The sequence below is a fragment of the Hyaena hyaena genome, unplaced genomic scaffold, assembly GCF_003009895.1.
Source record: "Hyaena hyaena isolate Hyena2069 unplaced genomic scaffold, ASM300989v1 scaffold_151, whole genome shotgun sequence".
In the NCBI taxonomy this organism is placed as follows: domain Eukaryota; kingdom Metazoa; phylum Chordata; class Mammalia; order Carnivora; family Hyaenidae; genus Hyaena; species Hyaena hyaena.
Window position 1 is genome coordinate 2,713,650 of NW_024080783.1, and position 25,782 is coordinate 2,739,431.

Here is a 25,782-nt window from a genome sequence, read left to right on the forward strand (position 1 = left end):
ATATGGAGACATTTTTGATTGTGACAACTGTTCATAGTGGGGGCAGGGGGTGCTAACCAGTTATAAGCACAGGACAGCGCCCCCTAACAAAGGATTATCTGTAGTGCTAAGGTTCTGAAACCCTATGGTAGCGATGCCCACCCGACTCCGGAGCGTCTAGATTCTGGCCACCTCCCAGTGCTGTTTCCCGGACGACCTCGAGTCCACACACTGAGAGCTCCAGTTCTCTGCCTTTGTGTCCTTCCCCTTGCTCTCACCAAGTTTCTGTATCTCCAGGAACTGTCTCCAATCTGGCCTATTTCACTGCCTCTCTTTATAAAGACTCTAGATGTCTTCTCCAAGTTTTCTTCCTAAAGGACTGACGGGGCACTTCCCAAACATTTGTAAGGCAAGTTGGCTTAAAACTCTTCAGTGGTTCCCTCCGCCTTCAAGCTCCTCAGTGGCCTCAACCTCATTATCCAGTCTCGCTCCTTCAGACCTCGGCGGACCCACCTTCCGTTTCACGCAGCTAAATGTCTTGTTGCTTCTTCATCCCACAGCCCCTTAGGTCCTTGGTGCAGAAAACGGTCACTGCCACTTCAACTGCCTGTCCCCCCAGGGCCCCCTACACCTGTTTCAGCACCTAGCGTACAGTGTGGCACTGAGTATTCTCAGTCTGGGTCTCAACACAGCTAGGGCACTTCCCCCAGAGCAAGGACCATCTGAATGACCTTAGGCCTAACGTACCCAGGCTACCTGGTACGTGGACTCCTTTCTCTGGGCGGGGGCTCAGCAGCGAGGGGAGGGTTTTCTGTGGAGTCCCTACACGCCCAGACACCAGGACCCCTGGGATTGGAAAAGCCCAGAGCAAGCTGGCCCTTCTGGACTCCTGCCCCAGCTGGCCAGGAACGTGGGTCCCACAAAAAGGTTCTCTAGACTGTAAGTGGCAGAAGGACCCCAAATGTGCTCTGGAACCGCGGTCCTGGCCCCTCATGAGGCACCTGCCCAGTGGAGAGAAGACCGGGCAGGGGCTGCACTCACCACCTTCCCTTCAAGGCCGGGTGTAGAAGGGGTCCTGGAGGGCAGGTCACTTGGGGAACACCGCAGGCTTGGGGAGACTCTTCTTCCTGCTGCAGAGAAGGGGGCAAGGGGGTCAAGAGGGACAGCTGGGGGGCCCCGTGAGTAGGAAGGAGCTTTCTGAAAGATGTGTCTGTCCGTGCCGCCACTCTTCCTCAAAGTCTTAGGAGGGCTGGACCCCAGCTACTTGGACTGCCTTTCCCCCCACAGGTACTTCTCTTGCACATTCACATGTTAGGCCTGGAATTCCTGCGGTCTCTTGCCTGGTGAGACGCTGTCACCTCCTGTAGGACTTCCATAGCCTCCAACGCTTGACTAGCTCCTCCCCCCGGACCCACGGCACTGGATTTCACCGAGCGGGTAATGCCTGCCGCGGCGGCACAGGCATCAGCCTCGCAGAGAAGCTGGTCTGCCCACACACACCTGTCCCAACAGCACGGAGGCTGCTCTTCTCGGACTGTGGGAGCAGGGAGAGGGGCAGGAGCACATAATGATGAAGCCGACTTCTACAAAGTGATGCTCTTTGTACCAAAATATTTAATGAATATGCTGTTAAAATAAAACCAACAAAAGAAATAGTAATACAATTTTACTGGTTTATATTTCAATTCATAAAGTTGACACACTGAAACTACCCTAGCACAATGTCCACGCACCTAGTTTTAGATGGGTTTACAGCTGTTTCGGTAACTGAACAAGAAAGACACAGAAAGCGGTGGAGGGTGTGGTCCGGGGGGTGGGGGTTGCCATCGTTATCTCCCTTGTCACAGTGACCTCAGCAAGCGTTAGTACAGACAACAGGGAAAGAGATATAAAACAACCCAAGAATCTTTATACACAAACCAGTGCCTCTTAGAACAGCTACCTGCACCCTGCGTGCGGAGACCAGATCAGCGCCAGCCCATCAGCATATCACTATATAAATTAAAAGGCTAGGTTATTTATTTTTTTAAAGGTGCTAAAATCTCCATTCTGTAGTTTTGAAGTGAGAACCTCGCAGTCCATCTGAACAGCAAGGTCTGCACCCAGCCACGCTTGGGGGAGGGCCCCAGGCAGCCAGGGAGGGACATGGGTCAGCAGGAAGGGGCCTGGGCATGTGCATCCTGCACATATGTACACACACACACACACACACACACAGTGCAGTGTCCTCGCCTATATGACCTGTTGTGCAAAAGCACTAGGGACCTTGAAGTGCTGGAGCACTTCCCAGCTCTCATGAGGGCGGAGGAGGAGAGTGGAGCCCAGCAAACCTGGAGTGACAGTAAGTGCCCAAGTATCCACATAATTAGGTTGTGCAGATCAGTCTCAGTCTGGGACTTAAACACTGTCAGTTGGGCGTGTTGGGAAAAGATATATATATATATATATACACACATACACATACATACATACACACACACACATGAAGCAAAATAAGATTTGTCCACGTTATGATTACTCCTGTCTCACAGTCCGTCAAGTCACCCAGCCCAGCCCTGTGAAGTTTTGGCAGCTAACACTAAAACACAAGAGGAACTACAAGAGTTGCATAGAATTGATCAGAAACGTGAATAATGCCAAACCCAAAACCTGTGCATTGTGTTCTTTAACAAAACTAGGTGGCTTCAACTACAACCAGGAAACCCTCCTATTTAAAACAAAGTGCTTCTCCGCGTCTACCTGGAGGACCCTATGCTGGCACGAAGTAGATACGAATTATTTGCGTTACTGATCCCCTGCCCCCTCCCCTGCCCCGCAATATATATAATATGTATATTTAAAAAAAAAAAAAAGATTAAAGGTTTAGAAAAAAACCCAAAGCCTGAAGGATCCCCAAACTCTGATCATGTCAGCTCAGCCCTTGGGCTGGGTGAGGCGGTGACCACACCAGCAAGAGGCCTGGGAGCTCACAAGAAGGATGGCTTCCCAGAGCATGTCCAGAGCGCTGCTCAGCCAGCAGGCCTGTTAGCATCAGTAGTTAGGAAAGCCTTACCCCGGAGGCTGCCTGCTTCAGGAGCTCTGGCCCAATGACCTACCAACATGCTGCTATGGATCTGACATAGTACATTCTGGTCCTGGGACATGTCACAGAATCACACATCTGGCCAAAGAAGGCAACAAAAGGTGTTGTGTTTTCTGAAGGTTTCTGGAGGCAGCTGCTTCACTCAGCAAGTCTCTTTCCCTTGAACCCCCGTTGCCGTCTTTATGGAGCTCAGTGTTCGGTTAAACCACGTCTTCTTGGCGGCCTGTACCTCGTTTAGGGCAAGGCCTAAATGGTGCTCCAAGTCCTGCAAGAGGTACAATATACGTGAGCATGCTGGGCTCCAATGTCAAGAATGGTGCCTCCCGAGAGCTGAGCCAAGGCAGGAATTCAGCCTATTTATTCTTGAGAGGCCTCTGGAAATTTCCCCAGTCTCCACCTGGCATAGAAGGATCTGGAATCGCTAGAGTTCTGCTATCTTTCCTAGTTAAGACCTCTTCATTTCTTGTCTAGCCTACTTACTAAAACAACCTAACTGGGCGCCTCCCTCTCTGATCCACCTATTGCACATCAGGCAGACGGAGCTAATGCTCTGGTTCAAAGACCACGTCATTAATTTCCAGCAAAGACCTTTAACGTCTAGACTCCCTAGCAAGACATTTGAGATGTTTCATAATCTGGACCCAGAGACTGTCGGCCGGCTCAGCGCCCACCTCCACCCCTGCCTCCCTGGCACTCCTCACTGGGCAGGCCCTCTCCTCCCTCTGCTGCTCAGCACGCCATTCCCTCCACCAGGAATGCTCACTGTTCTCTCTCTTCTGCAGCTGCAACCCTTGTTCATTCTTTGACCACAGCTCACATACTGCTGCCTTGGTGGTGCTTTTCCTGAGTTTCCTGGACAGTCACACAAGCCATGTCTTAGCTTTGCAACCCCAGCACCTAGAACAGGGCCTGGCAAAGAGCAGATGCCCAGTGAATGTGCGCGACGTGGGAGACCAGGCCCTAAGCTTTAGTCCCAAACTCAATCCCTTCCACACACAGTGCTTAGGGCCCACTCTGTGCTCCATATTGTACTGGTGCTCGTGGAACTGGCCAGGCAGTGTAAAGATGACCTAAGTTAGCCCCACTTTTTTCATTGGAAATGGGGGCTCAGATAAATCAGGTCTCATGTTCAGTCACAAAGCTAGTTAAATGATGAGAGTTGGGACATAGGAGCTCGCATTTATGAAGTTCTTAAACACTGTGCCAAGAGCCCTTTCTAGGCATTATCTTATTTAGTCTTCAAAACAAACTATCAGATAGGGGCCCTTATCATCTCCATCCGCAGATAAGGACTTTGAAGTGTAAAGAGGTTCTGTACTAACCCAAGGTCACAGAGTATGGAGGACAATTCTCTTTATGATAAAGTGCAATTCTTATGACAGTCCAAATACTAATTAGATAACCACTGGTAAATCAAAAGTAACGGGCTTCTTCCCATAGGGATTATGGTCAAAGTTTAAAAGGGAAAAAAATCCCCAAACTGTAAAGATCATTGCTGGGGTTTCCAGCCCACACGGCGGGCCCAGGGCTGTGGCCGTTACCTGGATCTTACACTCTGCTTCCACCAGCTGCAGCTTGGTCTGTGCCAGCTCCAGTTCCATCTCCCTCAGCTGGTTCTTGAGTGTCTCCTTCTCCTCATCTGTGTCCTCATCTAAAACTTCCTTGGCTGAGCTCATGCCCTTTACGCGACCTTCTTTGTTGAAAAATTCCCGGCAGCGTTCACAGTCATCCACTTTTTGCTGAAAGTGAAGGTCAGATGTGAAAAGGCAAAGAAGAGAAACCAGTCCTACAGGAGGGTGTGGGCCTCTCCTTTTCTGGGGAGCCAAGAGGTGGTTTCTTGGCTGAGTGCTACAGCTTCTGAAAAGCTACATTCTCTTTGGCAGATGCCCTACTGCAAAAGCCATGTGGTTTACATGCTAAAAGCAATAAAAATAACCTTATGTCTTGGGCTGGTCATCTCACTTCTAGGAACCTTGGTTAAAAAAATGAAGATGCAGCGGGTAAAGATTCACGTACAAAGATACTCACTGCAGAATTTGAGATAGAAAAAAAAATGGGGTGGGGCGTGTTAACTATCCAACTGCTGTGGGAGAGGAAATACAGACTGTGCTGTATTTATACAAGGGAGCATGTATGTAGCCTCTAAAACGTTTCTGAGAAATTTTTCATAGCATGGTGTAATGGTTAAATGCTGTGTGAACCAGGACACAGAAATGTCCGTAAAGCATGGTTACAAATATTTACCACATTTCATCAAAGTACGATGGCCCTGACTGGGAGAAACTCCATTTCATGTTCCTCTAAGAAAACATTCTGCCAATTAAACCACTTCAGAAAGCCCTCAGTTATAAAGCATGTCCCAATTTCACAGATGTAAATGTGGAAAAATTAGTATCTCAGAATGAATGGCATTTTGTATGTTGAAATAAACACAGAAACTGCAAGAACATACACTAAAGTGTTAATAATGGTGATGTTATGTGTGGGTGATACAATTATAAGGGTTTGTTTTCTTACGTTTTCCAAATTTTCTGCAATGACCATTAACAGTTTTAGAATCAGATAATAAATTATATTTAAAAAAAAAACAACAGATGCTTCTGTTTACACACTGCTCAGGGCAGAGGCCAGGTGTCCCCTCACTCCAGGTAAACCGCTGATGTGTGTGGGAGGGGCCATAAGCACAGAACCCTCCCGTCTTCTTGTCTACACAAGTTGTAAGAATGTTAGAAAAGCATCTTTTGGTAAATTACTCATCTCAGAAAAGTGTGGTAAGTGCTCTAACACAGGTACAGCATAAAGAAAGAAAGCACCAAGTTACCAAAGCCCCCAAACTGGCAACAAAACAAAAACATTAAAAAAATTAAAGTCCTCATTGTTTAGGAATCCATTATAGCAGAAGGAATTGAGCTCAGAGGGGGAGTGTCCCCAGTGTACAGAACACAGGGAATGACAAGTGATACCACAGGCTCCTGGCCTGTGCACCCCCACTGCAGGCAGGACTCCTTCGCCTCTGTGCCCTGCAGTGGTCACCCGCTATACTGACGACATTCGGAAATCCTGGGTCACTTTTGCTTTTTCTACGGTTGTAACGATGTTAAGTGGATTTATAAGGAAAAGGCCAATTGTATTTTGAGATCAAAACCAGAACTCTGGGTCTCATCTGTACCCCCTTCCAGAGGAGACTGGCATGCCATCAGCCGTCAGCCACCCTAACAGGTTATTCGTTGTCTTCTCTCACTTTTGAAATCAAAGTGAAATCAAACTACTCTCCCAAAATCTGTTGTGCTGAACAAAGCCATAAAATGAAGTAAGTTGTACAGAATCTCTTTGGTAAAGGAAAACTCACCCGAATTTTCTCAATTTCCACTTTATTAGCTGTCTGCTGCTTCTCCAATCTTTCACTCAACTGAGAACAAATCTAAAGAAACAAATGAAATGAAACAATCTCTTGAGCAATGTCATCATCTGCATGGTCTGGGTTTGGGGTGAATCCTGCAATGGAAGCTGGACCATGCCGAGTGGAAGAAGACAGTACTTATGCACCAGGCGGCGGAGTCGGAGGAGGAGCAGAGGTTCCTCTGGCTGGGCCACCTCCACATCCAGGGGCCTAGGACTCCAGGAACCCTTTGGTGCCCCACTCAATGGCCAAAGGTTTACAAACATTTGGCAGACTCATGAGCCAGCACGAGATCCAAGTTTAGTAAAGAACGAGACCAATTCAGTTATGTTCTTAAAACTCAACCAGTCAGGGAGAGAAGTGGTTCTACATCCTATGAGCATAGGTGAACACAAGGCCATAAGAACATGGCCTTTTATTTATTAAATGCCTGTTTATCCGTGGGGCATGGTGCCAGGCTATCTACAGACACGGTCTTATGGAATCCTTGTGACATCTCTGAGACAGTGATCATTTCTCTTATTTTACCATTAAGAATCAGTGTGGTCACTTGCCCAGTGAAGTGCAGTGAGCCGTCAGTATGGTGGCAGAGCCGGGAAGTACAGCGTGTGGAGGGGACACACTTATCCAGGCAAGAAGGGCTTCCAGAGCATGCGGCCCACCAACAGGGCACTCACTCACCTGCTTGTAGTCACCAATAATAGAACTGTTTTTTCTAATCTCAGATTCTGCTTTGTCGAGTTCCCGACGACACATTTCTTTTAACTGCATACGTTAAAAAGAAGGAAAAGTGAATGTCTTAAAGGAAATAAAACACTTTGGCACTAAGTGCTTAGTTCTGGGCTTTCCAAAAAGTACCGAACCTACTTCGGTTTGGTACTGTTTCACCTGCCTAGTCTCGATGCTAGGAGAGGGAGAGAACAGTCAAAATACTTCCAGAAAAGATCAAACCCCATTTTGGAGTGGGGCTTTGGCCAAGGCTTCCCCCGCCAGTGCGCGAACCTGAGCTGAGGACGCAGCATACACCAAACGGCCTCAAGAGCCCATCAGAGAACTGCTCCTTCCTCACGATGGAGAAAACACCTTGTGCTCTCTCACTCAGGCAGCCCTGACAGAGACTAGAGAGCATGAGCATTACAGAGAACCGTGGGGGCAAAAAAGGACCTATTCCATGGTGCAAAGCATCCATAGCTCTTCCTATGGCTGTGGTCTGTGCCCCCAGTGAGTGTGCAGAGCTGACTCAGGACAGGCCTTGCAGAGATTGCTCTGTGGGGGAGATGCCAGTGGACAGACAGGTAGGGGAAAAGCCAGACATTACGTGATGGCTGCTTGCCTTCTGCAGAAATGCTAAAATAACTCTCTTCTCTGTCACACTCGGATACAGACACACAGGAATTTCTCCTGCCCCAAGAAAGGATGGGCTTTGCCCCACTGTCTGCTGATACGCTCTAATTATTAGCAACCATTATGCTTTACACAGTAAATAAAAAAAGCCTTTGGAGAGAAACTGAAGCCAGCTGTCTGCGGGTTCCCCAGCGGCAGCAGGAAGCCGCCAGCTGGACTCACAACTCCCAAGCGCTTACAAGACACAGAGGCATGTGGGAGGGCCGAGCTCCCCTTACCTGAGCAGACTCATCTTCTAGCCGTCTTTTCTCTTCTTCTGCATCAATCAACTTCTGTTTGGTCATAAGCAGCTCCTTATTGAGTGCATCTGCTTTCTCTTCAGCCTGAAACATGTAAGAGATGCTATCACACAAGTATTGAGAACTGAATGGGGTCTGGACTGGCCAGCACAAACTCATTTTAACGTGACCAGAAAACTGATCTAGAGGGGGGAAATTATATGTCCAAGGTCACACAGAGACCAGAATCATGCACATGTGCCTGGCCCAGTCTCTTGCACAGACATTGTGCAGGACAGTGGTCAGGAGCTCAGCCTTTGGCATCTGATAGCCTGGGCTCAATTCCCATCGTTCCTAGACCATGTGCCACTTGGACAAGTTACTGAGAATCATTCTGAGCTTCAGGCTCATCATCTGAGGGATAAAGCACAAAAAGGACTCTGTATAACACCTTGAATGCAGTAAACACTCAATAAAAGGTGGCTGTCATATCACAAAGAGTAATAATAAATCCTGGTTTCCCTCCTCGAGACTCTCAGTATTTCCTCTGCTTCATTAAACAAGTTCTGCACCTCATTCTCATCACTCGATAAAGGAGGCCACCTCCTTCCTAGCACTCTCTTTTCATTATCTGAAATGGCCACCCTCTACCTCAGTGTTTTTTGAAAGCGTGCAAAGGTCTGGTGGGTAGATCTGTGGGTCTAAGTAAAAATGATACACCTATGCCAGACACAGGAATCCCTGACAATGGACATTCCAAGGATAAGTGAAGAATGTGCATGTTAGAGGGCAGAAGCTCCTAGCTCCAGAGCACTAGATATGGAGGGTCTTTGCCAGCTCATTATATACCAGCCTCCTTTTTAACAATGAATGGATGGTGGATTCCCTGAGATTAAACAGCATTTCTGACGTCATCTAGTTAAAGAGGTGTCATGGAGCCCCTGCACTTTCCACTACATCACCTCCTCTGATGTATCTTCTTTGAGGGGATCATGATCTGCGGGGCTGGGGCCTTACATGGAGAACTGAGAACGACCTGACAATGCAATCTCAAAAAGCCATTAATTACAGGCAAACTGCACGTGTGCAATTAAGTGGGGTCCAAGAGTTAAGACCTGTCCATTCTGGGGAGTGGCTTGTCATCTTCTACAGCTCAAAACCAAGAAGCAATCAAAAGGGAAATGAGAATCAAACAAGAGAGGAAATAACTAGTAAAGAGAGTCAAGTCCTGTTAAAGATTTGTTTTACTTCAATCTGTGAAGCAACCTATTACCTCTCTTTCTCTCTCCTGGACTCAGTTACCATCTTCTGAGCAGTAACTTGGAGCCTGAGGCACATTTGTACATTCTCTCAGTTATTCATCATCACTATCATGGTACCGATTCAAAGAAGTATGAAACAGCCAGGTCACAAACTGGGTCTTTGAAGTCAAGTCTTCCCTGCCCACCCTGGCTTCCCAGTTTATTTAAAAAAGCAAGTGGGGAAGGGATTCCTCCAAGTTATCACAGCACATGTAGCAGAGTTTTAACCTTCAACCAGGCGGTGTGGAATTAAGCCCAGTGTTTGTGCCATCATGCCACGAGCTGACTCTCAAAGCTGTGTGAAAGGGAGGTGCACAGAAACTAATGGACTGGTCTGAGCAGCATCCCACATTCCCTGCACCCCATCTGCATAAGCATAGAAAGAGGGAGGGTCTGGAAAGAATAAACACAAATCCAGACTTCCACGTCTGGTCATGAAGGACTAAAAGGGACTAGATTTACCCAGCCACTATAAACCAAAAACCGGATGAAATGTATGGAACTACTGTTTTCAGACACTGAAAACAATAAGTGCAAAACTGTAGTTCCTGGGAGAAAGAAAACAAACAAGATGAATGCTACTACCACCCTGGATTTCTACCTAGAAGCACATTCTGGACACCAAGTAGGGCGAAGGGTTTCAAAAAGCACATCTCAAAACATCAAGGAGGCAGAGTTAAGGGGCCAGAGATGCTGAGGTGGTTAGAAGGTGTGAGGCAGAGGTCTAGAAATAAGAAAGCTCTGGAACAGCTAATACGGCAATAGAGGAAACAAACTGAAATCATGAAAATACCCAATTAAACCAAGGAAGGCTGAAAAAGAGAAAGAAAAGGCAAATGCAACAAATAAAGAGCCAAAAGCAAGATGGTAGACTTAATATACCTTATAAATAATTACATTAAATGTAACTGGCCTAAACATTCCAGTTAAAAGGAGGAGATTATCAGACTGCATAAAATAAGCAAGACCCAATTATAAGCTGGCTACAAAAGACCATTTTAAATATAAAGACACAGATATCTTATAGCCAAAGGAGGGAAGAGGATGTACCATGCAATACAATGAAAACTGGAGTGACTACATTAATATCAGACAAAGCAGATTTCAGAGCAGAGTATTACCAGAGACAAAAAGCTACATTTCATAACAATAGGACTCACTCCATTGAGAAGGTGTAATAATCTGAAATGTATGCATAAATTCAAATTACAGGAAATAAAAGCTGACATAACTGAAAGGAAAAATAAATGCACAATTATAGACTTCCTCAGTGTTCTCTCAGTAAGTGATGGAACAAGGAGAAGGAAAACCAGTAAGTTTATGGAAGGTTTTAACAACACTAAATCAATTTGACCAAAGTGACATTTGTAGAACACTGTACCCACAACAAAGGAACACACACATTTTCCAAGTGCATGTGGGACATGCACCCAAACAGAGCAAAAGGCAGGCCCTAAAATAAGCATAAATATATTTTTAAAGGATTAAAATCAGAAAGGATATGTACTCCAATCACAAATGAATTAAATTAGAAATTAACAACAGAAAACGTTCTGGGAAAAATCCATAATAGTTACAAACTAAACAACACAATACTAATCAATTCACAGGTCAAAGAAAAAATAAGAACTGAATGAAAATAAAGCAACTTATCAGAATGTGTGGGACACAGCCGAAATAGTGCTTGAGGGGGATATGTAACTTTAAATGCTTATTTTGGGGGGGAGGGGGGAAAGGGTCCAGGGGCACCTGGGTGGCTCAGTTGGTAAGCTTCTGGCTTTGGCCCAGGTCATGATCTCACAGTTCCTGAGTTTGAGTCCCATATCAGGCTATCTGCTGTCAGCACAGAGCCCACTTCAGGTCCTTTATACCCCCCCGGGCCCCCTCTGCCTTATCCCTGCTCATGTGCTTTCTCTCTCTCAAAAATAAAAAATTAAAAAACATTTTTTTAAGAAAGAAAAAGAAAAAAAGGGTCCAAAATTAATGACCAACCTTTCTCTTTATGAAGCAAAAAGAGAGGCCCCTGGGTGGTTCAGTTGGTTCAGCATCCAACTTCAGCTCAGGTCATGATCTCATGGTTCAGGAGTTCAAATCCCACATCAGGCTCGCTGCAGTCAGTGCAGAGCCCACTCTGGATCTTCTGTCGCCCTCCCCTTCACCCTTCCCTGACTCATGCCCTCTCAAAAATAAACATTAAAAAAAAAGCTTTTAGAGCAAATTAAATTAAAAAAGAAGTTAGAGAAAAAACCGAAAAGCAGAAATCAGTGGAACAAAACAAAAGAAACAAAATCAAAGAAACCAAAAAGTGGGTTTTGAAGAAATCAACACACCTGATAAACTTCTAGAAATGTTAGATTAAGGGAAAAGAAGAAAAGACACAAATTCATTCCATATCAAGAATGAAAGACAGACCATCTCAGTAGATCCTACAAACATTAAAGGAAATAAGGAAATATCAATGACTTTATGCCAATACATTAGATAACAAACATGATTAAGTTACCTGAAAGAGAGAAATGATAAAAAATAGATACATGAAGAATTAGAAAATCTGAATAGCTCTGTGGAAAAAAACTGAATTCATTATTAACTAATTTCCAAAGAAAATTCCAGGCCCACATGGCTTCACTAGGGAATCCAAGATTTAATCAAGGAACAATACTACACACAGGCCTTAAGAAAAGGCCTTCACAGTTCATGTTAGAAGGCCATCATTACCCTGACACCAACACAAAACATGAAGGAAACTCCAGACAAATATTCCTCATGAACACAAAAATCTCAATACAAATAAAAATCTGAAGGGAAAAGAAAAAGGAAACCCCAAGTTTCCTTGGAATGCAAGGTTGGTTTATATTAAAAAATCAAATTATGTCACCGTATTAACAGAAATAGGAGAAATAGTAAATAATCATCTTAACAGATGCAGGAAGAATATCTTACAAAACTACACAGTCATTCATGACAAAAACTCAGCAAACAGGAAGAAAGAACTTCCTTAACCTGATTTCTGAAAAACCTACAAGTGATATTGGGGTTTGATATGAGGCAAAGAGGCCCCCTCTCCCATTCAACACTGTTCTGAAGATCCTGGTTGGTGCAGGAAGGCAAGGAAAATGCCTAAACACTCAAAAGGAAATACAGTGTCTTTATTCTGAGATGAAATGATTGTGTATGTGGAAAATCCTAAAATAATAAGCTGAAAAGTTATCAGAATCATAAGCGAATTCAGCAAGGTCACAAAACAGAAGGTCATGTAATCAGTTTTATTTCTACTTTAAAATTTTAAAATATTTATTTTTGGGGGGAGCACAAGCAGGAGAAGGGCAGAGAGAGGGGGACAGAGGATCTGAAGTGGGCTCTGCACTGACAGGCTGACAGCAGTGAGCCCAATTTGGGGCTCGAACTCATGAATCATGAGATTGTGACCTGAGCCGCAGTTGGATGCTCACCAATGGAGCCACAGAGGTGCCCCTACTCGGTTTTATTTCTCGAGACTAGCAAGTAACAATTGGAAAAAGCACTTAAGAAAACAATAGCCTTTACAATAAATTTAAAATGTTCAAGTCTTGCTGAAATTGAAAAAGATCCAAATAAATGAAAATTATAACCTATTCATGGATTGGAAGGTTCAAATATTATTTAGATGATAATTCTCCCCAAGCTGATTTATAGGTTCAATGCAACTCAAAATCCCAGAAGGCTGTTATTTCTAGAAGTTGACAAATTTAGTTTATTACTTATGTACTTATGTAGAAATGCAAGTGATAGAAGAGCCAAACTATTTTTTAAGAACAATAAAGAGGATTCCCATGACCTGATTTTCAAAATGTAAAGCTACAGCAATGAAGACTGGGGTGTTAGCATAAGGATACACACATAGATTAATGAAACAGGTATGAAATTGAGGAGACCCATACATAGAACTTTTAATAAAAAGGCCAAAACAATTCATTCAGGAAAGGTCTGTAAGCTGCTCAAGGTCACAGATCTAGTGTGTAGTGCAGCCAGAATTCAAATCCCAGGAGGAGGGCTCCTGAATGCTTTCCTCACTCTGACACTGCACTCAAAGCAGACCGCAAGTGTGCCAGAGGAGGCTCAGGTGTGCTCCTATTGGCCCTGTGCCAGATGCCTTGCACAGTGTTAGATCTGGGCATTACTCCTGTGTCACAGAGGAGAAAGCATGGCTGGGGTCACCCAGGGACCCAGTGGCTAACTAATAATTTCCACGTTAACATAAGTGACAGATGAGGAACAATAAGTGACATAAAACCTCAACTGGAGTGTTCTGGAAACCGATAAGTCACATACCAGAATTTAACTCTGGGATGCAAAAAAGGGAAAAGCTGAAAATGATGAAGTTCTTTCAAAAACCTAAGTATCTGAAGGCCAAAAACAAAAAGAAAGGGGGGGGTGAGAGAACACCACAGCCCTCCCTTCAGAATCTCAGCTGGTTTTAAGTGATGATTCAAAAAAAATGAGAAGACAGGCTTGTGGGGAAGGTCTGTCTTCTCAGTGGAGACAGCTGATACTACAGGATGGGACCCCAGTCTGATGTTTCTGAGCCCGAAGGGCAGCAGGGCCCCTGCTCCTCTGAGCCTACTTAGGCGTGTGAGCTCTGACGTCAGGCCATCTGGGTTCCAATCTCAGGGCTCTGCCACTGGCTGACAATGTGATCCGTGTCAGACAGTTTACCTCTTCTGCCTCAGATCCTCATCAGTAAAATGGGTAGCGCACTTTATCCCTGATATAACATGGGTTGTTTTGAGGATCTGATAAGATAGTAAGTAAAAAACACTTAGGGCAATGCCCTAAGTTTTTTGAGTCATTAAGACTCAAAAAAAGATTTGCTGTTAGATATCATTATCTAGGGTTTTAATGTAGTTAATGACATCAAACTGTAGCTTCTTGCTCCTTATTTATTTTTTTTTTAAGCTTATTTATTCTGAGGGAGAGAGAGTGAGGGAAGGGAGGGAGGGAATCCCAAGAAGGCTCTGTAATGTCAGCACAGAGCCCGACCCCACAAATGGTGAGACGAAGACCAGAGCAGAGATCAAGAGTCAGGTACTTAATCGACTGAGCCACCCAGGTGCATCTCTTTTTCATCTTTATTCTGGAGACTGTGGCATTGTAGAAAAGATTGGGGCATTCCAATTAGATGGATTCCAGAGCCTGAGTTAGGTTTCTGGCTCTGCTTCCTCTGGGGTGGCTTCACCTCTCTGAGTCTCAAGTTTTATGATTATTAAAAAAAAGTCCTCATCCATAAATGGGGCTCACGAACTCTCCTCACAAGGCCAAGGCAAGATAATGAGCTACTAGAAATTAGCAAAGTGCTTATCATGGTGCCTGTCATAGATATCAGGAAATGGGAATTCATATTATTTTTTACTATTTCTCACTTTGGTATCAGGAATGTTAAAGGACCTAGTTATTTACTGTGTCAGGATAAGACAACTTGAAAAAAGGTTTATACCTTTTAGGGGCAGGCTTCAAGAACATAAGAAGTCTGTGATCCACCTTAAACAGGGGCACACTGGTGTGATTGGCGGGCCTGTCTGGTGAGAATGCAGCAGCTCTGAGTACACATCCACCTGGATCTTAGCTTAAGTTGCCTCCTCATATCATTCCTTTGCAGAACACAAAGCTCCTACCCAGGACCCATCTTCTTTAGTCTTTTTCACCTCCCTTCAGCATACTCTCCAGCTGCTGCGGAGCCACTACAGGTGTGTGCTGTGGCCCTGCTTCAGGAGTTCCTGCTCAGTGTAACCCAGCTCTCTCCATGCACTTGGCAGAAAAGCCTGAACAGGGAGGGGGCGATTCTATTGTGTTCCTGCGAAGAATAGAGGGCATGCCAGGAATCTGCACCATAGGGAGGGGACTGGAACCTGATGGCCAGACTGTGGTAAACCAAACGGCAGTAAGAGCTCTAGGTTCCGGTTACTGAGGGCTAATGACCTTGAAACTGCCTCCCTGCAAAAACTGGAAAAAGGAGCCTTCCCGGTTACACGCAGCTTAGTGCAGTAGAGGCACTAACACTGCCTGCAGCTGACTGTATTTGGTGGTGCTTTTACATACACTGAGTCATGGCATTCTCACTGTCCCCTGGGACACACTATTGTTCCACCTCTGCACATTTTACTCAACTTGGAAGGAGAGTAACTGCTATTAGAATACAGGTCTGTCCAAAAATTTTTACTCCATTATTCTATTTCTAAAGAGAATAAAACTGGTAGATACTGCCATCTTGCTCTCTCATTTCACTTGTAAACCACTTTGAGAAACTAATGAAAGCATGGACTTTCAAAGAAAAACAGAACACAGCATTTTCATACATATTTGGTGGATGTCAAGGACCCCGTGAAGTTCATAGATCTTATGGGGTTCAACATATCATGTAAGCCCCCCTGTAAGCCCTCAGCAGCCTGAGCCTATCTCCAGAACCTCAGGAAACCAATGAGCAAAACAGTAATCCTAGGAGTCTGACAAGGAAATCTGAGTCAGATGTTGGCAAACTACAGTCCATGTGCCAAATCCAGCCTGCCACCTATTCTTGTAAATAAAGTTTTATTGGAACACGGCCATGCTCAACCCTTTACTTACTGTCTACGGCTACTTCTGTGCCAGTTGCAGAGTTCGATGTTGCAACAGACCATATGGCCCACAAACCTTAAAATATTTACTACCCATCCCTTCACAGAAACAGTTTGCCAACTTCTGACCTAAACAATGGATGAAAGACTACACTTGTTCAAAGGGAAGCTTGTAGTATAGAAAATGGACAAATAACCTGCCAGGAAAGCCATCACTGTGAACTTTAAGATTAGGAGAAGCAAAGAAAGAACATCTGCCAACTGAAATTACTGGTGAAATCGCAAGCTGCTGAGGCACAGAGCCTTACAACCATCAGCAATGCTTATTCAACAGGCACCTAACATGCAGGATAATGGAATCTCTTCTTAGGGAAAGTAAGTAAATTATAATAATTACATGCTACTGCCAACTGTGAGGGCATATGAAACAGTCACAAGACCTCTCATCAAACAATGATGGGAAAGGAGTTTGAGTGCTGCCCATTTGACAAGAACGGGGGGAAGGCGGGCTTAAAAACCCCTGAAAGAAGGTGGGAAGCAATAGTGGTACTGCAAGAGAGATAACTTCGAAGGTGATGTGCTAGGACAACAAATACTAGCATTCAAGGACTGCACTCGATGAGGGGAGAAGCCAAGAGTTTCAACAGAACCCATCCCTTCTGCCAAGTAAGACTCACGTTATCCAGGTCCTTGCGCAGTGCAATCTTGCTGGTCACCAGCTCGTGGGCTAAGTCATCATTTTCCTGTTCCAACCTCATGTTAGCTTCTTGTAGACGCCGGTTCTCTCGCTGAAATGTAGAAAGAAACCAGTTATGCAACTGTATAAATCTGATGGAAATGACAATTTCTCAGGGCTAACCCTCAAAACTAATTTCTGAGTCCTATGAAAATCATGGGAGGAGTGGCTGGTCCTAATGTGTTGGCAACCAACAATTTCTTCTTTTCTGTCTCCAGTGAGAAATACCTAACTGGTTCCAGTGACCCTGGCAAGCAGCTACTTCTGATTAACTGTGACAAAAGCCCACTTAATTGTGGCAACCCAGGCAACTGGTTTAAAGCACAACAGATCATACTTTCTCATTTGCAAATTCAAACTGAAACTTGAACCTAGAAACAGTGGAACTGAATTTTAAAAAGAACTCAATAAAGCTAGTTATAGGCACAACCATACACAAGGGAAGGCTGAAAGGTCTTCACATTGCCCGGGCCATAAGCAAACCAACCTCAAATCGCTCGATAGGGTCTTCTTGTTGGGCCTGCTGTTCCCGCATGGTGTGATATTCTTTTTCATATTTTTTCAACTTCTTCTGACTGATCTGTGGGATGAGCCAGAGTATAAATTAAAAAGATCAGAAAGTGGTGGGTGTCTCAGGGCCTGCACTGAAGACCAAGACCTCTGCTGACCTGAGCCTCTCTGGTCACTCCGGGAGTGGTGTTTCCTATTTGTGGAGGGGAATCATCGCATTGGGGTGTAAGCCTAGGACACAGATTTCTTACTAGTGTCTAGGGTTCTCTTGGGGATATCTGCTTCCTAAGATTTTTACTAACAGCGTAGAATGAATACCCTATGATTGAGTTCTGGGTCCTGTTCCTAATCATCACTTTCTTCCTCCACCATTTTATTTCGCACATACCAGCACTACCGCAAGGTGCTTTCAATCTGTGACCTCAGGACACCTCTACAAGGTATGGTATTATCATCTTCATTTTATAGGCAAGTTAACAGACATATAAGGAGATATGACCTTATATGATCAAGGTCCTCAGCCTGGCAGATAGGGGATTTGAGCCCAGGCAGCTAAACTCCATGCAAAGTCCAAGCTGAGCTCACCTTACTATCCTCCCACCTGTCACTTTTCCTCTCTACTAGCTCCTTCTGAGCTGCTTACAAACAGATACAATTCTCTCTGCCCTTAAAAACACCATTCTGCTGACCACTCTACTTAGGCTGCTCTTTTATCCCATAAAACTACTGTCCTCTTTCTCTCACACTTCTTACCAGCCACAGCAAACCACAGGTGTATACATTTCACTTCCATTGCTTCACGGCCTCTCTTTAATCTCTCTAAATCAAGCTTTTGCTCTGACTACTCTATAGAAAGCACTCTCTTGAAGGTCACTCGTGATTTATCACTCCATCCAGTGGGCCCTAATTCTCCCCAATTACTCTTCAAAGTTCCTGCCTTTCAATCTTTAACATGACCAATGGACTCTTCTTCCCTCCAGGCAATCTATTCTCTCTTTAGTCTCTTGGCTCTCCTTCTATCTAAACAGATACCCTCCCCTCTTACAGGCTGGCCCCTTTTTTTCTTCAATCTATAAACATAACCAAGGGCATCCTTTCAAGTTGCAACTCTTACACTTCAGTTTGACTCCTTCCTCTAAAACACTAACCCATTCCCTTTGGGATTTTTTAAATTTACACTTTTAAAGACTATGAAATACAAGAAATAGAGAAGTGCTAAAATAAATATGCACAATTTAAGCACTGATTACAAAGCGAACGCTCATTCCTTCCCAAAGCTTCAATAATCAGCACAGCACTGCGGGCTCACAAATCAGATTTTTGGCCCCCAGTTCCAGGAATTGGGGATCTCAGACGAACCTAGCTAGGTTCGTCTAACTTCCTTCTTTTCTAGACAAAGAAACGGAGACCTAGAATGGGGGTGGGACAGCCCCAGTGTGCAGCATCTCCAAATCCTGTTCCATGATTCCCTTTCCATCTTACTTGAGCTGCCTTGGTGATTCCTCCCATGGACTCTATGGATACTGCCCCTGTCGGGTGTTTACAGGGCTGCCTCAATCAGAACTTATTCCTGGAGTCTGGCTCTTGCCTATGGGAAGGCAGCCAGGAACATAACACTATGCCCTGGCTGCAGTCTATAGAAAGATGCCCATTAAACACTTGGGGTGAGACCACAAGCTGGAGAGTGACATCTTTAAAGCCAGATCTTCTGCGGTTTAAGGCCAATGCTGGGGTAAATCTTTTGGGTACATAAGTGATTCACAAAGAAAGCACCTCAATAAAACATCTGTGTGATCAGTAAATTTATAAACAATCTTAACAGATCAATAGTAGAGGAAGAGAAAAGACATAAGGCTTGTGGGCAGCAAACACTTCCTCCCCATGTTCTTTGCTGTCAGTCTGGGTAAATGACAAGGGGAGGACAGTGGATATGAAGCTCCACCTAGTGCTTTATTTAAAAAAAAAAAGGGGGGGGCGGGGAGTTGACATCAAATCCTACAAAACTTTCTCACAAATCTTCAGGATTCTTCAACTTCTCATTCTCATTCTGGGGTAAGGAAGAGTTGTTTCCCCCATTAACATATAAAAGGCTAATTACAAAATTATTTCTTCTACATTTCCTTACTCCTTATGATAAATGTCTCATTCTCAGAGCGGAAGGGTTGATTCTGCCTCAGCCCTATAACAGCAGTTACCATACACTGGGTTCCTGATAGATGTTAGAACCTTTAACACATGCTATCTAATTTGGTTCTGACATTTTGACGATAGGATCCAGGCATTTCTTTATGTAATTCCCACATTTTGCAAGCTTTCTGCCTTGAACATGATTTATTTTTATCATTAGGTAAACAAAATAAAGCCTGCTTAAAAAGAATTCTCATAGGGGCGCCTGGGTGGCTTAGTCGGTTAAGCGTCCGACTTTCGCTTAGGTCATGATCTCGCGGTTCATGGGTTCGAGCCCCGAGTCGGGCTCTGTGCTGACTGCCAGCTCAGAGCCTGGAGCCTGTTTCAGTCTGTGACTCCCTGTCTGTCTGACCCTCCCCTGCTCAGGCTGTCTCTCTCTCTCTCTCCTAGAAATAAATAAAACATTAAAAAAATTAAAAAAAAAATTCTTGTAAGACAAAAAGAATTCTCCTAATTCTGGGTTTCTCTAATGCAGAGCTCTTGCTTATTTCTCTAGATGACGGTCCCACCGGTGCTTCTGAAACAGTCCTCAGGGGTCACCCCTCAGGACTGGACACAAACAGAGCTCTACCATCTTCCTTGCTGGTCCAGAGTTCTGATTTTACCAGCTCCGGCTTGCTCCCCGATTTCTCCTCCTCACTTGTTCCCTGTCTCCACCCCCACTTGACCACCTTCCCCTCACCCCCACCACAAACAAAAAGATAAATAAAACCAACACTGCTTATAATGGATTCACAGCTGATCCTAACTTTTGGGGCATGGGCGGCTATATACCAGAGCCGACTAGTTCAGGCTGACTCTGAAGAATGAAACCCATGAAAAGGCAGATGCCTGATACCCGACTGGGGAGCCACCAGGTACCGGTAAGCGCAGAATCGGCGATTCCAGCCTCCTTATGAGGCTGCATCCAGGAGACCAGCACCTCTCAGCCTGTCTGTCCTGTAGTCAGTGCCTTCTCCAGGTCAGAACTGTCTCACTCATCATTGTCCCTTGTCCAGGCACAAAGAGAGCGCCCAGAAATGCTTGCTAAATTAATGAGAAAGGACCTCCTCTTTTTTGCATCAACCTTTCTTCTGAATGAAAATGGCAACTGAAGTGAACACACTATGCAGGCCTGGTCCCCCTGCCTGGACAGCCCCACATCTGGTTTACTCCCATCCACCTTTCAGACCAGAGCTCTAACATCACTTCTTGAGTGACCCCTTCCTTGGCACCTTCTTCCTCTATCAGGCCAGGTCTTTGTTCTATATTCTCACAACATCAAGTCAGTTCCTCCATGGTATCTGCCCAAGTTCACAATTATTTATTTATGTGCTTACTTGATTGTCTGTCTTCCCACTGGGAAACCAGCCATACCTTGTTTTGCTTACCCTGTATCTCTGGTACCTAGCTCAATGCCTGGAACATAACTGGGGCTCAATAATCAAATGCTGAACAAATCAAAGCCAATGGCTTTCCTTTTAAACTAATACGGATGCAGCTGGACATTTATTTATCCAACAGTTGAGCCCTGCCATATGCAGTGTTCCTTGTGAGGCACTGGTGATACAAACATGCATACAGAACACAATATGCATGCTCCACAAGGGCAGGGACTCTCATTGACTATAAAACTCCTAAGGCCAAGGTGCACAGCAAGCATGAAAATACTCAATGAACAGACATAGTCCCCATTCTTAAAGTCTAAGACCTTATCTGTTTCTTATTTGAGCCAAGGACCTGTTAGGTCTGGCTGTTAGGTGGCAACAACAGCACAGGAACACAAATCTGGAGTGACTCTTGTTTCTCATCCATCTCTATAGCATGTTCAACACTGAGCAGTTTTGGGCACATAAGAAAATCTATAAATGTTTGTTGATGTGAACTGGCTTAAGGAAAGTAGATACCTGAGCAGTCAGAACAGGGTAGGCCAAATGAGCACCGACGGTGATGATGACGATGATAGTTATCAAGAGAGCAGCAGCTACCTTAAAGGCATCATCAGATTTCCCTCTCTACAACCCTGACGTGTTAAGCTACCTTGGGTCACATATCAGGCAAAACAAGGATGAGAGCCAAGGTCTGTGGGATTCTAAGCCACACTTGTAACCATTTGAAACAAATCAACATTCTATTTAATTTCTGAGCCGTTTTACTTAATTTGTTCAAAGAGTTCAGGCTCAAACTCCCTCAAAGATTACTAAACAGAATTAGGCATTCTGGTTCTACCATCAGAGTATTTTTCTAAAATGCAAGAAGCAAATTAGTAACAGAGAACCCAAACACAGATAAGAACCAAGGGAGACCAGCCTATTAAAATAAAAAGGTAGTGGGCAATGCTACCCTTGTGATAACCAGCAAAATTCAGAGATCACTGCAGAGAAAAAGAGCACTCACTCAGAAGTTTCCTCATGAAATCCAATTTAAAAGGTAGGAAACATGCACCAGAGTAAATCTATAGCCTGGTTTAGTCATAAGAAAAACTGAACTTGGCTACTGAGCTACAACTTTGCTAAAGACAGACAGAGACTGAGCTTACCTACCATTACATGACAAACATCACCAAAAATGGACCAATACAAGTGGCTCTTGTCCCATTCATTCACTCCCTCATTTATAGTACGGCACAATGAATGGTAAGCATTGACTTTAGAGTCTGAAGTTCCTGGGATCTAACCCCACCTTCATCACTTACTAACTTTATACCCTTTGGGAGTTTCCTTCAATTTTCTAAGCTTCAGTATACACGCCTATAAAATGATCTCACAGGATCACTGTAAGGATGAAGTCACTATGTGTAGACACATAGACACAAAATTCTGTGAATAGATTAAGAAACAAGACTGACGAAGCCACTGCAATCATAGAGCCTAAAGTCCTAACACACACTAACTACACAAATGATCTGAGCAGATAATGAAGTTCAAACTAATAGTGCTTTTAGCTCTTAAATAAAAATATCCCCAAGGACAAATACTCCCAAATGCCAAAGAGTTTTCTGTTTCTCCAAAGAGCAATGGTTAGGATTACATTAATTTCAAGGTACTACTATCTGGTTTCTGTAGTGTCTTTTTCTACAGGTAGTTTGAATTCTTGTACAATCACTTTAAGTCTCAAATACAAATCCCCATGAAGCAATCAATGAGTCAGAGTTCCATTTCACCTCAGGCAGGAATTCTACAGTGAAATGGTCAAATCTTCATTTAGGTTTAATCTAAGAAACCCATCAGCTACCTCTTTTATGGCTCCTACTTCTATCAAACTGGCCTTACACATCTGACTTATTCTCAAACATCTCTGTGTAGACATAAAAAAAAAAAAAAAAAAAGCCACACAGTTGCTCTCGCCTATTTCTTAAATCAAAAAACTCTAAGGCCTATGAATTAATTTTTCCTATTTTCTCCTTCCAAACATGATGCATGGTACAGTTTTAAGTATGAAAGTGTGTGGCACTCCTAGCACCATTCTTGGAACAATCTATTTACAGAGGAAATCCTGGGGGCGCTGGCTGGCTCAGTTGGTAGAGTGTGAGACTCTTGATCTGGGGGTTGTAGGTTCGAGTTCCATACTAGATGCAGAGATTACTTAAAACTAAAATCTTTTTTTTTTTTTTTTTTTTTTTAATAAATAAGTAAAAGTCCTTTTAGATCTTCTATCAGAAGGGGAACCAGGGGAGTCTCAGTGGCTTAGTCAGTTAAGTGTCTACCTCTTGATTTCGGCTCAGGTCATGATCTCACGGTTCATGAGACTGAGCCCCAGGTTGGGCTCTGAGTTGACAGCATGGAGCTTGCTTGGGATTCTCTCTCCCTCTCCCTTTGTCTCCCCGCTCTGCTCAAGCTTTCTCTCAAATAAGCAAACATTAAAAAAAAAAGAAAAAAAAAGAGGAAGAAGAAGAAGTGGAAACAATCTATCTGAACACAATGAGCCATAAAGGGGGAGGAACTCAATGGATGAATAATGAATTCTGATGTATGCTGTTAAATTTTAGATTAAGAGCAGAGATCTAAAACTTTAAAAAAAAAATATTTCAGTTCCATAATAAACTAAGGGGAAAGAGAGAGGAGGGGAGAAGTAAAAGGACTGAAACGAGAGGAAAGGAGAAAGAGGCAAGTAAAGATAGACACAGAGAAAGACGTATAAAGAAAAGGAAGACACACAGGCAGAGAGGAATAGAGACCTTTTTGAGCAACACACCCATCTGGTGGCCATTTCAGATATTGCCACACCAAACTTAATTCCTGCTGCAATTCTGCAATGAGAAGGGGCAATGCAATGGAGTGGGAGCTGTGGGAATGTGGAGTCAGAAGGCCTGAGTTCCACTAGGGCTCTTGTCACTGCCCAGCTAGTACCAGTTGGGCAAGACTTCTATAAGCCTCAGTTTCCAGGTGGAAACTTGGCCTACATACCTCACAGGGAACTGTGAGGAAGATGAGGGATCTATAAAGACTATACAAATACCAGAAATTACAACATCAAAACTGTTAAAACACAACAACAACAACAAAAGTAGGTAACTGTTTCCGCAACTGGCATGTGAGGCAAAGCATTCCTAATTCCCACCTTAATCGGAAGTCAAGTTTTCAAGAAATTAAAAAATAATGGAATGGGATTTCAATAAGTTACAAAGTCAATGCTTCCTTTAAAAATTCTAGACGAAAAGGTTAAAAAGCTAGTTTCCAAGCCATTCACAAAGCAGAGATCCCTTTTCCACGTCTGGAGAGGGGGCTCCAAAACCACAGGTGATTAGATGCACTTTCTTGCTGACGGAGGCACTTCCACCTTGTGCAGGACACATGACGCAGCGCTCATGACTGAGCTTACAGTGGTTTTCCTTATTTTTGAGCTGGCAAATTATCACGGTGACTGAGGTCCTTTGCCAATAATTGGTTCAACTATTGCCTATATTTCCCTTAATAATTTTGGCATTAAGTATTAACCTACCAGAGTACAACTGATCACTGCTAACTACATTACATCCCACCTTTTAGCAGAAAAATTTCATTCCCGTGTCCTGGTCAATATGTAGGCTTTCCACATTGAGTCAATTTCAAGAAAGATTACTATTAGGGCGCCTGGGTGGCTTAGTCGGTTAAGCGTCCGACTTTTGCTTAGGTCACGATCTCGTGGTTCGTGGGTTCGAGCCCCACGTCGGGCTCTGTGCTGACTGCCAGCTCAGAGCCTGAAGCCTATTTCAGAGTCTGTATCTCCCTCTCTCTCTGACCCTCCCCTGCTCACGCTGTCTCTCTCTCTCTCTCTCCTAGAAATAAATAAAAAAATTAAAAAAAAAAAAAAAAGAAAGATTACTATCTTTCTCACCCGAGACCATGTGCAAGTAGGAGGCATCATTGAAAGTATACCCCCACCATACAGAGTTTTCCAGGACCAGAAGAAATTATGTATCTGAGCACAAAATCTGTGTGCTACCTTAACTCCTTGAAAGTATAGGGAAAGAAAGAAAAGAAAGAAGATTTAAAAAAAGGAAAAAAGACATTAGACACCTCCAATCTGGGCTATGGAAATAAAGGAGGCATATATTATTAAAGTGTTTCAAGCTACTGAAAACCCAAAAGGTAAAACCTTCAGCTGGACATTATTTTAAGCCTTGCCCAAAGTCATATTAACTTTCGAACTCTTCTTTATAAAACACCATTTGGTATAAATTCAGCAGTACATTCATTTGTTCACTCATTCAACTAATTTTTATATGCCAAATCCTGTTCTTATGCTGGGGATTTGGTAGTAAATAAGATAAAGTCCCTTCTGCTGCAGGTTTAGTTCGGGGGGCGGCGGGGCGGGGGGCGGGGAATATCAAATAAACATCTAAAATAACATTAAGTAACAATGAGTGATATGAGGAACATAAGACAGGGTAAAGAGATCAGAGTGTAAAGTGTTGAGGGAGCTGCTACTTTAGACACTATAATTAGAGAAGGCCTCTCTGATGGCATGATATTTGAGCTTAATACTCAATGAGTTGATGGTGATGCCATGTGGACATTGAGAGAAACATGATGGGTGGAGAGACCAGTCAGTGCAGAGGACTGAGGAATGAACATGCTTAGCCTGTTTGAGAACAGCCAGGAGGCCAGGTTGTGTAAAGTGTAAAACATAAGGGGGGAATGAAGGCAGTGAAATCAGAGATGGCCAGAAGTCAGACAGTGCAAGTGCCCTGTGGGCCGAGGCAGAATCTCTTGAGTTTTATTCTAAGAAACCATTAGAGGGTTTTTTTTGTTTTGTTTTGTTTTGTTTTTTTTAAAATAGTTTATTGTCAGGTTGGTTTCCATATAACACCCAGTGCTAATCCCCACAGGTGCCTCCCTCCGTGCCCTTCCCCTCTCCCCCTCCCACATCCATCAGTCCAAAGTTTTTGTCAGTATTCAAGAGTCTCTCATGGTT

General features: G+C 44.0%; 1 protein-coding gene across 5 annotated transcripts in view; it reads right to left on the bottom strand.

The window, feature by feature from the left end:
- Positions 1 to 1,573: 1,573 nt before the first annotated feature.
- RABGAP1 (RAB GTPase activating protein 1) overlaps positions 1,574 to 25,782 on the bottom strand; it is a 164,886-nt gene continuing 140,677 nt past the window's right edge. For 4 of the 5 annotated variants that reach the window (XM_039239071.1, XM_039239072.1, XM_039239075.1 and 1 more), the window contains 7 exons: positions 17,198 to 17,290; positions 16,652 to 16,762; positions 8,084 to 8,188; positions 7,143 to 7,226; positions 6,411 to 6,482; positions 4,603 to 4,800; positions 1,574 to 3,326 (listed from right to left, as the gene is read on the bottom strand). In XM_039239071.1, the coding sequence (XP_039095002.1) occupies positions 3,204 to 3,326; positions 4,603 to 4,800; positions 6,411 to 6,482; positions 7,143 to 7,226; positions 8,084 to 8,188; positions 16,652 to 16,762; positions 17,198 to 17,290 (786 nt within the window). In that variant the 3' untranslated portion in view covers positions 1,574 to 3,203. Of the gene's footprint in view, positions 3,327 to 3,824; positions 3,971 to 4,602; positions 4,801 to 6,410; positions 6,483 to 7,142; positions 7,227 to 8,083; positions 8,189 to 16,651; positions 16,763 to 17,197; positions 17,291 to 25,782 lie in introns of all 5 variants that reach the window. The other variant, XR_005529630.1, reaches the window with a different exon arrangement.